This window comes from Nothoprocta perdicaria, unplaced genomic scaffold (genome assembly GCF_003342845.1).
Source record: "Nothoprocta perdicaria isolate Ctin4 unplaced genomic scaffold, notPer1 scaffold_80, whole genome shotgun sequence".
Taxonomy (NCBI): Eukaryota; Metazoa; Chordata; class Aves; order Tinamiformes; family Tinamidae; genus Nothoprocta; species Nothoprocta perdicaria.
The window spans coordinates 3,271,751-3,285,715 of record NW_020456088.1 but is presented as its reverse complement, the minus strand read 5'-3'; the positions used below and the strand labels follow the sequence as shown (position 1 = coordinate 3,285,715).

Here is a 13,965-nt window from a genome sequence, read left to right as displayed (position 1 = left end):
TCTCCTCTCCTCTCCTGTTCCTTTTGTCAAAAGAATTAGAGCTAAACAAATATTTCATTTCTCCACTTCCTCCTTATGGTACTGGAAAGGGCTTAATCGCACTTAACTTCTCCATGCTCCAGCTTGGTCATGAGTCACCCTGCACATGCAGTGGTTTGGTGATGTGGTCTATGTACGTTTACTCCTGCCTTCATGACTGAAGCCATTGCAGAATATGGAAGGTGTTCAGCTTAAAAAGATGACATACAGACAGTAGACTTTTCAGAACAAATAAATATGGACATAATTTCAGATAATGGATAAGAAAGACCTGGCTATCTGGAATTCTATGGTAATAGAGACTTATGCTCTAGCAGAAAAAAAAAATATGATGAAGAAGACTCTTTCTAAGTCATTTCAAAAAGAGGTTCAGAGCTCAGGACTTCCCCTCTTGTTTCTCTGTCCTCCAAGACTAAGTAGCCATAAAATATAGTCTGTTCCCTAACACTATTCACTAACTCTCACCTCTTTCCAAAACCTTGAAAAACCCTCATGTCTTCGTGAATGAAATTCATCTGAGGCAATCACCACGGGCTCCCTTTATACTTAGCAGAGACATGCTCAGCATTCAACCCTCGTCTCATACGACTCACCCTACAGTCAATGTGGAAACAACCTTTGATGACTTACAACCTAATGTTGCCTGTTTCTCCTTGCCAACTATGAAAAAAGCCCAGAGAGGTGGTTCATCTGAACCCACCTGCTCTGACATTCATATTTTACTCTGAAGAAACTCAGACCTGTTACAAAGCAGCTCCCTGCTTATCTTTGCTGCTCTTCCATTAGGGAGTGAAAGTTTATCTCCACATTGACATACTTTAAAGCACTACTTTAAAGTAATTGGTATTGGTTCACTAGATTATAAAACATAGGAAGGAATTTTTGTGTTACACATGATCTCAAAAGTTTTCCATCATACTTCTATCGCATACTATTTTCTATCCATAGACAAATTTTTTATATATACGTGAGATAGATGGGAAAATCAGTTCATAGAAAATTTAAGAGGAGCAAAGGTTTACCATGAGCTTGTGGATTGACAGACACCATGCTGAGCCACCCTTGTCTGCAATTTTTCAAGACACATAAGAGAGTGCTTTGCATCTGTGATCTTTCAGTGTTTATTATCTCCCACTCCCAGAAACTCTGAACATCAATTACACTGAATTACCTGAACCCTGATGCAATCTCTTAGCACAGAACTATGGTGTCTGCATTTTGTATGACAACTGAATCTGAGTTAAAAAGGCAGTCTTAAGCCCATGATGCAAACATGCCCTTAAACTCACAGAGATAAAGGGGTTTATCAAAGACTATATAATATACCTGTAACATAGTCAGGAATGGATGATAAAAATCAAAAAGCAAAAGTCCTTTATTAAACTTTCATGAGATATTCACTCTCAAGGCAGAGGATTAAATTGTAGGCAAGCTATTTGCAATCTTCTCAGTAGCAAATCACTTTTTTCGACATATTTTTTCCAATCTTCAGTTGATTAAACTGTTCTCATTTTGGCAAAGTGTTGTTGAAATGTATCACTTAAAGAATATACTTCAGAATACAAAATGTTGCCATCGTACCTCCGGATATATCTTCATATTACATTGTTTTCATACATGCACGCTGTCTAACCTGGAAGAAAAGTATCTATCACAGATAGGCACCCTTTAAATGTCAAATCTAAAGCTTTTGTGTTTTCTTGTAATTGTGGAGAAGTAAACCATCACTGATCTTAGCCAGCACTTTGGTATAAATAAACCCTAGTGTTACATCAGTATAAAAGTAAAGACACTGGTAGTACTTTCTGTCATTCAGAAAGAAAAATAAGCTACATCAGTGTGAGGCACCATAGCACATTGCACAGTTGCACCCAATATGAGGAACACAGTTTTACTATTATTCTGATAACATAAAACCACAAGCCTTACTGCACATTTTATGAGACTGCAAGAACTTTGCGTAGGTTAGGCTGTAGCTGAAACGTCTATATGGCTACCAATACTCCTAGTGCAAAATGAGAGTTCTCAATATCAGGGCAAGAAGTGAATATATATTTCTTGAATGGCATTTTGTATTGATTCTGCTCAAGTGTATGTGAAGAACTAAACATGACTGAGTGAAGGAAGAGTGGAGGAAATCTCAGTGCAGTTCCTTTGATCAGATTTTTGGGAACAATTGCAGGATATAGAGTGGACCCAGAAACAGACCTCAAAAGGTTGCTGACAAATTTATGCTTCATCTGAAAGCTTGATTTGGCAGTGGAGGCTCTATCTGCTCTCAGAAACTGTATGATAAAGGCAGTGACCAAGAATTTATGTAAATTCTGTTTATATTATAAGCAAAGTATCTAAGTATGAGGTGAAACTCTTTCAGCCTGCACACACCATGTCATTCTTCCTCATCGTCAACTTCATAACTCTTATTCTATATCCTGTATTGGTGGGAATATGAACGTGCTAATTCAGTCATTTCCTTTCTCTCTTTACAAATAAAGTGTAGGTCAGGGCAGTCACAAGATTGGTTCCGTGCCGTTCCAGTCAATAACAGCTCCGTGCCACCTAGAAATAAAAGCAATCATTTTACATCCGTCAGTTAATCACATTATTGGAGCAGTAACTCAACATCCCTCAAACTACTTCAAAGTTTTGGATGGACTCACTTGGAGCAATTACTTACATCTCCTCCAAGGGACAGGAAGGGAGATGACGTACTTGTATCCACTATTTTTAGTGCCCAAACTGGGAGTTCAGTCTCCTTACACTTATTCTAGTCTTTTCTAGACAACAGCGAGTCCTCAGAAGAAGCTGAATCACAACAGGTACCTTGGCTTTACTACAGGAAATCCCCAAGATGGTTATAGGGATTAACCCTATATAATCACAGTTCTTGATCTCTTAGCTGTTATTAGACAACTTGCGCATTCCTATGACAGGGCTCTGATTAGGAACTGTGTGACTGTAAGACCAGATGACTTCATTTAGCAGCAATTCTTGTTCCTGTATTTGGTTCCTTTCAGATCTTCAACGGCAGACTTCAATGACCTTCAGTGAAATCCCTTCCAATCTCAACCATTCTGTGATTCCATGAGACCTGTTTTTGCTTTTTCTGTAGTATTATTTTGCTTTTTCCTTAATGTAATCCTATCTTCAGAATAACACTGAAGGTGTCTATCAAGGACAATATTTCCAAATAAGTCCACATTAATGCATAAAAATGTTTGTTTGTTTGTTTGTTAGTTAGTTAGTTAGTTTGTTTGTTTGTTTGTTTGTCTGTTTGTTTGTTTATTGGCTCTCTGATGGCTGGTAGTGCTTTGCTGGAATGTGACCAACACTGTTAGGGCAAAAATGTATCTATCTGGCATTTGTCACCAAATGTGTATTGAAGGCATGGTGAAAAAATGGCATGGTAGAAAATGACAAAGTGATCCAAGATTTAGTTCAACCATGACGTCTCTCCAATGACCTTGCTGAATCAAAGGAAGTCAATCCACTGCAGAGCTGAATTCATTCATTACATGAATGGCACCATGGTCCATGGCATTTCTTGTATTTGCAAGTTCAAATTTCAATTCTTCTCAGAATTAAACTCGACAGCATTCCCAGTGCTGTCTATTTAGATCTGTTCTAAAAATCTGTCTCAGAGCTCAGAAACAGAGTAGCCAGACATTTGTGAGGGGCTGGGGACAACAGTGAGTTGCCAGAGTGCAAGTCACATTCTTTCTGTCACTGAGGAAAGGATGTGTCAGCAGCGGTATGACAGCTCAGCCCTTTTTTTGAGCAGGTTGATTAAGTGAAAAACAAAACCAGAAGTTGGATCCACACAGTATTCAGCTCAAGATCTTAATGGCTGTGACCACTTGAGGGATTTTTTTTCAATCTACAACCAGTCACAGCAAAATTGCAAGTAAGTTGATAGTGAAAATTTGAGATCTTATGAAATTTTTTACTTGTTTTTTTTTTTCTGCAGAATATTCGTTCCACTTCAGCCTTAGCACATGAAAACAAATGTAGAAAGACTTAGTAGGGCTTAGTAGAAATACACAACGTTGATTCCTATATTTCTTGAGCTAAAACCAGAAAATACCATGGGCATAGAAAGTATAAGCTGGGCATAGTCTGCTTAGTCTGGTATTTTCCAGTGCTGAAAGTTACTTTTGCCAGATGTTCAGAGTATCTTTTTGTCTACAGAAGAATCAAATGCAAGTGGGAAGCCCAAACTCCACAATCCATCTCCTTTGGATTTTTCTGCTAGTGCTATCAGACCATCCTTTATCTTTGTGTATCCTAGGGCACCATCTTTTATCTCACCAGGATCATTAAAGCTTTGAGAGGGACTCTGTCTCAGCTAAGACTAAATGACACAGAAATCTGCTCTGTGGACACACTGTCCTCTGTGAAAAAACAACACAGCATCACTGCTACTGACACATTTTTCTGGTGTGGCTTAAGATACTGCCTATCACCATGGAACTAGGAACTGGCCTTTTCTAAGACAAGATTTGAATAAGGAGCTTAAGCACAGAATGATATTCTGAAGCAGATCTCAAGGTATCTTTCATAAAAAGTCTGATCCTCTGCATTTATTTTCCAACTATTTTTCTTGAGCTGTTTATAGACTGCAAAGCACCCTTTGGCTGTTTGCCCATACACAGAGGAGTTCAGGACTTTTTTTCACTTAATGAATCTGCACAAAGTAGGTGTCAGATAGAAACTTCACTCACAAAAACTCAGCAAGTGTTTTCAGTATGGACAGGAACCAAATAATCTGGATAACGCATTGTGATCATTTTGCCACACGGTTCTAGTGCACTGCAATTCAAATTGAACCCAGATTCTTGCTGCTAATTCAATTATAATTTATCAGATGGGCAATAAAAAAAAAGCCTCATCTGGTTCAATTATAACCACATCCAAAGGTCATGGAATTTAATGGGAATATTTCCATTGAACCTAAGAGGAATAGGTTCAGGTCCTGAAGAATGCTCAGTCTGGAACAACGTCCAGAGAGTTTCTTGTAGTAATCACTTGATATTGTTAGAGAATGTAGCAATAATTCAGGCTTAATTGCTCACACTCTCCTCTCCTCTGATCCTCCAAATCTCCATTTGTCTCACTTCAAAGGAAAACAGAAGTACTAGATATCACACAGCCTTGCTACCAGAAAGGAAAGCTGACGCTAATGGGTTAATAAATTACATTGCTGAATTCACATTATACAATCAGATCAAAGTTTTATTTCCCTCAGGCAAGGCTAACAGATGTTATTTCCGCCAGCGGAGACAGTGGATAAGGATTGTGACTGTGATACAAGAGTGTTCTTCAAGGGAGGATAAAATAAAGAAGTCTGCACAGCATCTCCTACACAACTCAGGAAAGTGCATTCCAGACATCTTTTTGGTCAGAATTGGACTATATCCACGCACATTTAAAGCTGAAAGCTCTAGCAAAAAGACATGTGTTTGCACTGACTCTTTGGTTGGGAGCCTACAGGTTCAACAATACCTGCTGGTGACTAGGTGCAGTTACCATTTACCAAATGCAGGATAATTTCTCAGGGTCTGGGCAGGTGTAAAGGGTTAGCTTTTTTAAACTCAAATTTCTGTCATTTGCTATTTTGCTGTATATGAACTAAAAACATGACCCTCACCTGTCTGCAGAAGCAAAACAACCCTTTTCCTTTAATAATAATAATAATGAAAAAAAAAAAAGCCTAAATATAGAACGTTCTATTACATATGCAGCTCTCTCTTTGGAAGAGGATAAAACAAACAACGGGCAGATGTTAGGCAATGCACTCCGGGATGGTGTTCAGATACTAGGGTAAACAACGGGTAAGATTTTTCATGGATTAAAAGAGAACTCAGCAATGTGGGGAAAAAAAATACAGGGAAAAATCTTGATCAAAATTCGAGAGCTACAGTATCTACAGTTAAACTTTGCAGTTCTGATAGTTCAGACTGTGAAATTCTGGACCCTGAGAAATTATCCTGCATTTGTTGGTAAGAAAGGCTGATAAAGGGATTTCATTTTGAATGCTTGTACAAAAGGACTAAAGGTTACTTTTGGATTGTTTGTTTTAATAAAAATTAGGGCATTTTCCATGGTCATATGATATGAAACACTACTTTTGTACCTTCCAGTTTGTTAACAGGTTATTTAGTTTGGTTTCTTTTTACTTTTCTGTATATATTGTCTCCTAATTGAAAGAAAATACTCTTAAAAAAGAAAACAAGGAAAACTGTAATGTAAGAAAATTTTATCAGTAAGGCCATGAACACATAAATGTACTTAAAGAAAATACAGAGTACTGAGACATACTGAGAATATTCAGACAAGAAGCCAGGCTGATCAGGGTAAATCAGACAGTCCCAAGAAGGGTACAAACAAAATAAATTGACACTGGAATTTGCTGGTAATTATTTCTCCAAAAGATTAAAGTGGAGAATTTAAAATAAACAAACAGTACCACTACGAAAACTGTACTCAGCTTTCATGCAATGCCAGGAATGGAAGCCATTCTAACACTGACTTCAGGTTGCTGGCATTACCCCTCATTGTGTGGGGTTCCTGACACTATATATTATCTCCCTTAATTTGTAAACAGTAATGCTTATGTTTCACTGGAACAAAGGAACCAATACAATATATATGTGCAGGGAGTCTGGACTAGTATTACTGTTGTCATGTTACAGGATGCCCTGTAGAATGGTAGCCCTGCATGAGCACAGTGTTTGGCAGCCCATGCCCTCATTTGTAGTTTCTTTTTTTTTCTTACTATTAATATTTTTCTTTTACAACAGGAAAAATGTGGCATGGAGATGAGGAAAATGAAAAAAAAAAGAAATCTGAAGCTGCTTGGCTTGCTATTTTAACAAATGTTACGGACTTTGACAATAAGGCTTTTACTTCTCGCTCCAAAGATATGCAGATACCATCTTTCAATGTGCTGCTGCTGGAGTTGATATAAAGTTGATTTTTTAATCCAGCAAAATTTCCCCATTACGCTTCCTTCATTTCTCATTAGAGTAACTGAAAAATGTCCCCAGTAACTTCAGCATGACTTGTATACATTTCTTAGAAGTCTATCATTTAATATCACATAGACATCAAAATAGTCACAAAACTCTTAACATCAGAGGAACTGCTCTAGTATTTAAGGAGAGAATATGACCTAAAGAACTATTAATGATGGCTTAACAGAACATTTAAAATACTGTGGTTTGTGATCTTGAGAAGCTTTTTGCTGCTCATAGACAGTTTGAGCAAACTGGAGCCTTTAAGTGCAGGGCTTCACACCTCAGCCTAATGCTTGGTGTGATTCTTACAGAAAAGACTGATAAGAATGGCATTTTTTTTCTTTTTCTCATTATACCCTTACAACAGGAACCAATCACTATTGGGTCTCCAAATTTTGGCCTCTTGAAATGGAGTTGAGTTCTCAAACTGACTTTAACTTAGTCAGCTGTAGGGACATAATGAAGGTGCCCCAGAAGTGATTTGCATATCTTCATTTGTTGTTAATTGCCATAAGTAAAGAAAATGTCACAGCCTAGACCACTATTCTAATTACTAACCACTAATTTAACAAGATTACTTGATGCAGTATTTACCTTTTACCACAGTCTAGCTTTATAAACTTTATCAATAACCGGAAACATCTACTCTAAAAATTTTATCTTTCACTTACTTTGTCCTAATACAGTGCTCAAGTGGAGGAGTAAGATCATTTTCTTTAGCTTCAGTGCACATCTGAGTTGTGTCTGTGGAGACATATTAGATATGATTAATGTCTTGGGTATACTTGTATTCATCTCTATACTGCAGTAGCAAACCCAACCTTGGAAGTAATAGCTTAGACTGAGTTACTACTGCTCATACTGCAAAGTACTGAGCCCACAGAAAGCATATTCCCACTTTGGATGGAAATGCTCTGCAAGGTTAGCACTCCTGGCACTTGAATATTAGCCCACACTCTCATTCACATCATCTGAACAGGGACAAAAGTAGATACCACATGTTGTTTTAGACACATGGACTTTATAGTTGACCTTAGACAGGAAACTGAGTGGTCAATGTGCAGGTCATGGCACTCACTTTAGACAGCTTTTGCATCCTCCTAACTCATGGTCTACAATTTGTTGTTATGAAGACAGCCCAAAGGCTGAGAGAGGGTGACCGAATGCAAACCTTTTATCGTGAATGACTCCTAGATTGTGCTCAGAAGTTATCTGGGATAGTTAGTTGTTTCAGGCATAAAATTTTCCCAGAAATGTGCTCACTATTAATGCTAAGGATGTGCCTTAGGGACAGTGTTCCAACCTATGTCCTGATTCACGTTATTTTACTAATAGAAGCATGGTCTCAAGGAAAAAGTAGACCAAAAGGAGTTTATTTTGCAGCTGATATGATAATTACTAAAATGAACTTTTCTTGTTTACATGCTAAAGACAATTGTAGTTCCAGGCTTAAATAGAAAACCCCATGTTCAATCCAAACTGGTTCCCCCAAGATCCCTTTCCCTGAAAGGGAAGATGGTCCTTGACTTTTGGGAGGACAGTTCATGGACCAGAGATGTCATTTTGAATATAAAATAGCTAGTACAGACTCTGAGCATTTCTTTGGGACAGAAAGGCAATTGCATTGTTCCGGAGAAAACAGAGAGGTCAGTGTTTCAGAAATTGGATCTGTCAACAGTGAAAGTAGTTGCTGAACTTCCCGGGGAGAAAACATCCTGAGACTAGCTTGGATGTCAGTCTGCTCAGCTGTTTCCTGTTTTGGACTAAAACATTTTAGATTGAAGCAGAACAGGCTTTTTTTTGCTTCTTCTTTTCTATTATTTTTCTATCCATTATCCAGTCAGTGGGCAGGTTGTGAACTACAAATGGTGCTGAATCAGTGTAGGTTATAGATCTGGTTCAGTGAGACTGATCTAGACAGGATGGGAGTGACTGTTTCTATATTAACAACTGCTGCTGATCTCATTGCACCATATATCTGGTCTATGCTCATAGACACGCAGTGTGTATCTTACCTCAGTTTCCTTAATATGTTGCTGATCACTGGCATAAGTGAAAAGGCGTTTGCTTTATCAAGATGTGTGTGAAGTGTTTGTGGTGTTTGTTATTCTACCATACAGAAAACCAACAACAACAAAAACAAACAAATAAAAAAAATAAACTCTGAGGAAAGGTCTTGTCATGCTCTGTGGTTCACAAGGACATTAGGACATTCACTAAATGGCTCATCAGCTCTTCTGGAAGCCAGAAAGGTAAAAACTAGCAGTGCCACCAGACACTAGTTAAGTCAGTCTCAGATGTATCTGGCTTCCTTATCTCACAGAGATGGCCCGACTCTCCCTTGCCTGCTGATCTGGTCTGCATAAACACTCTTGCAGAAAACCCTGAATGGTCTGCAATAATGAAACAAAATGGAGACAATTTAGAAGTTCATAAAGTAATAGCTCTTTTCTTCCAGAATCTCAGGAATTTAGAGGTAAGATGAAACCTTGAAAATTTTAAAGTAACTATTCCATCCTAATATTGAAGAGCTTAAAACAGTGTTTGGAGGTGAACTATGAATTTTAGACTTGAGTTCTTCCAAGTAAGATATGTTGAATGGGGGTATTTCATAGTAAGGAATATGAAAAGTATCGAAGTTATACCTTAAGCAGGCAGGCAAAGAAAGTTTATCTAAGTTAACTAATTGATAAATTGAGTTAAACATATTTTACACAATTACATGAAACAAGGAGGAACTACACTGTGTAATTGCTCAGCATAATTTCTTTAAGATTTCCTGCAAAGTAATGTTGATTGAATCCTTCCGAATAAAAATCTCAATTTCAGGGTATTCCCCTTTTTGCATATACTAGTTAAAAGCAAACAACTATGCTAATTAGCACTAGTGGAGAAGTATCTGTGCTGTACCCAGGACCTTACCTAGTATCTCTGTATAATGCTGAAAAATCATAATAGCTTACTGGTATTTCTAATATGGGAATACCAGTAATTCTTAGCATTGTAGTATTTCTACCTGGTACTGTCCTGTATGTATTTATCATCGATGTAATCATTAAGAGGTAAAGGAATTTCAGTTTTTCGCCAGACGTAACAAAGGATTACTATGCAGCCAGAACTAGGAAAGGTTTTGCCTGGAATGATGAAACTATTTGGATTTTACAGCCTTTTGCAGAATTTCACAGATAACAGAAGATTTACTAGGGCACATCCCTGGAAGAGGCTATACAACAAAAAGATGTCTACCTTTCAATGTAAGTTTAATCCTTGAAGAAAAATAAATACTACAGTAGGTTGAGTAGTAAAGAAATAATATATATTCTGATCACTTTCTTATCCTGAGATCTCACACTTCTTGGTATATTTGAATTTTGGAAATGTTCCTGATTTATTAATGAATACAGATGAGAAACCTTGTTCAGGACTGTATGTGACAGAACAGAACAGAATAAAACAAGCATGTCTCAATGTCTCTCACCAGCCCTACACTGAATTGTATTACCCGTATCACTTAAAAAGAACTTCCTTACTTCAAAAAAATCTCCCCCATTTTATAGTTAGAATGAATAATTCAATCAGAAAATAGAGACCATGCAGTCATCTCCAAAGCACAAAATCAGCAAAGAGATTGTTTTTCTTACATTGACAATATATAATTGAGAAATAAATCATGGAAAAAGTTCATCCTAAAACGCATGTTTCAAAAAATTATGAGTCTATGAAATAAGGTAATTAGGAGGAGGGGAAGGATTTGTATTATGTTAACATTTATAATATACTGCTTCCAAGAAAAGATATAGTGAGTTTCTTTAGAATCTGCTTTAGTAAATTTTTCATATCTTGAACAGACCATGTGTCAGCCAGTTGACAATTACAGGCCTGTGGAGGTTGATTACTTTGATGAGATAATAAATAATGTGATTACTACAATGGAATGACATGGATTCAAATCAGAGACAAATAACAGGGAGAAAGACTTGCATTAACTGTCACAACAGGAGATATGCTAAAGGTCCCAGCACTCCCATTATACTAGCATGAAGAGTTAGCAATCTCTATAAAACTGTACATGCTTACTTTTTAACACTTTTAAGACCTTAGTCTCAAAATTTCAATGTGGAATTTTATTTCAAATTAATTATCAAAACTGAAATGAGGAAAACAAGGACATCTTTTAATACCTGAGACATCACAAACTTGTTCAATTTTGTATTATCACATTCTTTTTTTGGTTGTGGTGCTCATGACAACATCAAAAATAAAATGCACAAGTAATGTGCTGTACATACCAACTGTTAACCGTATCTCTTCTTCTTGGTTGGCTAAGCCATCATAATAATATAGATCAAATCTCTGTTCTGTTTTCCAGTCACCCAATAAATTCTTTTCCAAACAAAAAAGAACACTGAAGTGGCTTTCACTGCATACCAACCAAATCGGGTATTTAGGGGTCTTCAAGTAACAACCAACCTAAGAGAAAAACAGAAAACAATAAAAGCTTACATTAAAAATATACAAGAAAAGAGATAATTAATTGTGAAAAACAGTAATTGGGTTTTTCAGTCATTATGATTAATATAGACTAACAAAAGTTCACTAAAGAACTGAAAAAAATGCTAATCATATGCTGGTTTCAGCTCTTGTCTATTATTTCTCAGGGAATTCAAAGTGAAAGTAGGAACTGCTCGGGAATTCTCAGTTGAAATGCTTCATGGAATGCCATATAAAAGAAATTTCCTAAAAACTTTTTTTTTTGATCACTTTTTTCCTCATAAATGAACACACTTTATAAGACAGAAATATAACTGTGTAATTATGGCAGCTCTAGTATGGCAGAGCTTCTTCATGGCAGTTTCTTACATCCACTAAGTACCTTTCAAAATATTCATGATTTCCTCCCCTCACACTCATGTATTCTGAGATAGACATCATCCTCCTGTTGCATACTGCTGCTTTAGATCATCAGTACCAGTTAATGACTTTAATTCTTCAGTTTTAAATAACAGAGAAAAAAATAGCTATTAGATTGTTTAATGTAGCAGGGAAATCTTATTTCTTCCAGATGAGATTTTAATATTTAGCTACAAAAGATATTTATTGTAAGCTATATTCCTGTCATCGAAAGAACCTTCCAAGTTCAAAATAGAATTGCTTTCCCCTAATGAACATTTGTTTTTCGTATCTTCTATAAATTGTTCAGGGAAATTAAAAGAAAAATACTGCTTTTTGCATTCAGTTAAATGATTCTGACTAGGACTGTTCTTTGTATTTTTACAGTGGGTGGAATCGCTGCTATGCTGGATACTATATAAATGTCAACATCAGAAATCCTTTAAGAATCAAATGATCTCTTACGATCCACTCTTCCATCTTCCATTGTGGACTTAATCTTGTCTACTATTAAACAGATAATTACTGTGATTTATCCCTAGCTTTACGCACTCCTTGAGCAACAGTTGTTGCACTGCTGATGTACTATTAATCTGAAAACAGCAGCAAAGCATAAAAATTTGCAAAATGCAAGACTCATTTCACAGAATCACAGAATAGTTGTGGTTGGAAGGGACCTATAGTGATCATATAGTTCTGTGAGTCCCTTCTCAGCCAGAATCACCAAAGTACCTTGCCCAGGACCCTATCTAGATGTTTTCAGAATATCTTTAAGAAACTTATTAACTATGTCTAAAAAGGCTTTTAAGAGAGATATACTTATATGAGTGTCCTAGATTTATATCATAGATATAGAATATACAGTACTGCCCTAAAAGTCTAAACAACTTCCCTAGCACTATTACATTTGTTGTTTTATTATTCAGAGTCAGTATTTATAGCTGAAGTGTTATCTGAGTAAAAAAAATCAATTATCTTCCCAATGGAGAATTTCTTCTCGTTAGATAACAAGTTTCTAGTTAATTAGGTAACTGTTCCCTGACTCATTACTTTGCTAATATCTATTTAAAACAGCGCTTTATACAACAGTTTTGCCTTTACATAAATTCTTGGCTTAAAAATACAGATAAAAATGTACAAGCTTACAAAAATACTCTAAGAAAGAAATTATCAAGAATGCAAATACTCAGATACAACAAAAGATAGCAAATTAGAGGGAAAGGGATAAAAAGATTCAGTTTCACAAACATGTTTTAGTTTTCATATAAATGAAATCCCAAAAGGAAGAGTCAATCATCATTTAATCTTTTTTTTCCCACAAATGTGGGCTAAAATAACTTCCAAGCTTCATCAAGCGATGTTTGACAAAACAAGATTATAAAGATAGAGAATTGTTTCAAAGAACACAAACACTCCAATTCTCACTCCCATGAACATTCTTGTTGAAGTTGGGACAAAATGTTCCGATGAGTTAGGACTGCAGGAGCCTTTTTTAAATATGTATAGTTTTTACCTGTAACGCTAGTAGGAACCTGGGGCATGAACTCTAAGACAAAAAAGAGAATATAAAAACATTACAGATCAAATCATTATCTCCAATAAAAAGGGTGAGTTCTTCATTTCAATATCAGCAATACTAGCTGAGGATCAGCTGCCCCCTTTGACTTTAAACTGTGATCTGGGTTTTGGATGGTTTGATTCTCCCACAGACCATGCATCACTCTTTGCCCCCGAATACGATCACTGACCAGGAACTTTTGACTCTCCAAACACATCAGGCTATTCCTGTACAGACAGATTAAACAGGAGTTCCAGGATTTGTTCTCCAGCTTTAAGGTCAAGTAGCATGGAATGGTTTATGTCCACATGGCTAATTCTTCTTCCCAGAAAACAAGTTGTTCTGCCCATACTTTCTACAAGGAACATCCCTGGCACACAATGTTCCCTAAATCACGTCCAGGCTTTTTCTGGAACGTGTCAGTTGGTATAGTACAGCAGCAAGCTAGTGAACATGTAAACT

At 36.6% G+C, this 13,965-nt stretch overlaps 1 protein-coding gene across 1 annotated transcript in view; it reads right to left on the bottom strand.

Moving 5' to 3' along the window:
• Positions 1-1,821: 1,821 nt before the first annotated feature.
• Positions 1,822-13,965, bottom strand: part of MINDY4 (MINDY lysine 48 deubiquitinase 4) — a 69,826-nt gene continuing 57,682 nt past the window's right edge. The window contains exons 16-18 of the mRNA XM_026051933.1: positions 11,345-11,525; positions 7,727-7,799; positions 1,822-2,598 (exon numbers count right to left, since the gene is read on the bottom strand). Of these exons, the coding sequence (XP_025907718.1) occupies positions 2,550-2,598; positions 7,727-7,799; positions 11,345-11,525 (303 nt within the window). The 3' untranslated portion in view covers positions 1,822-2,549. The remainder of the gene's footprint in view (positions 2,599-7,726; positions 7,800-11,344; positions 11,526-13,965) is intronic.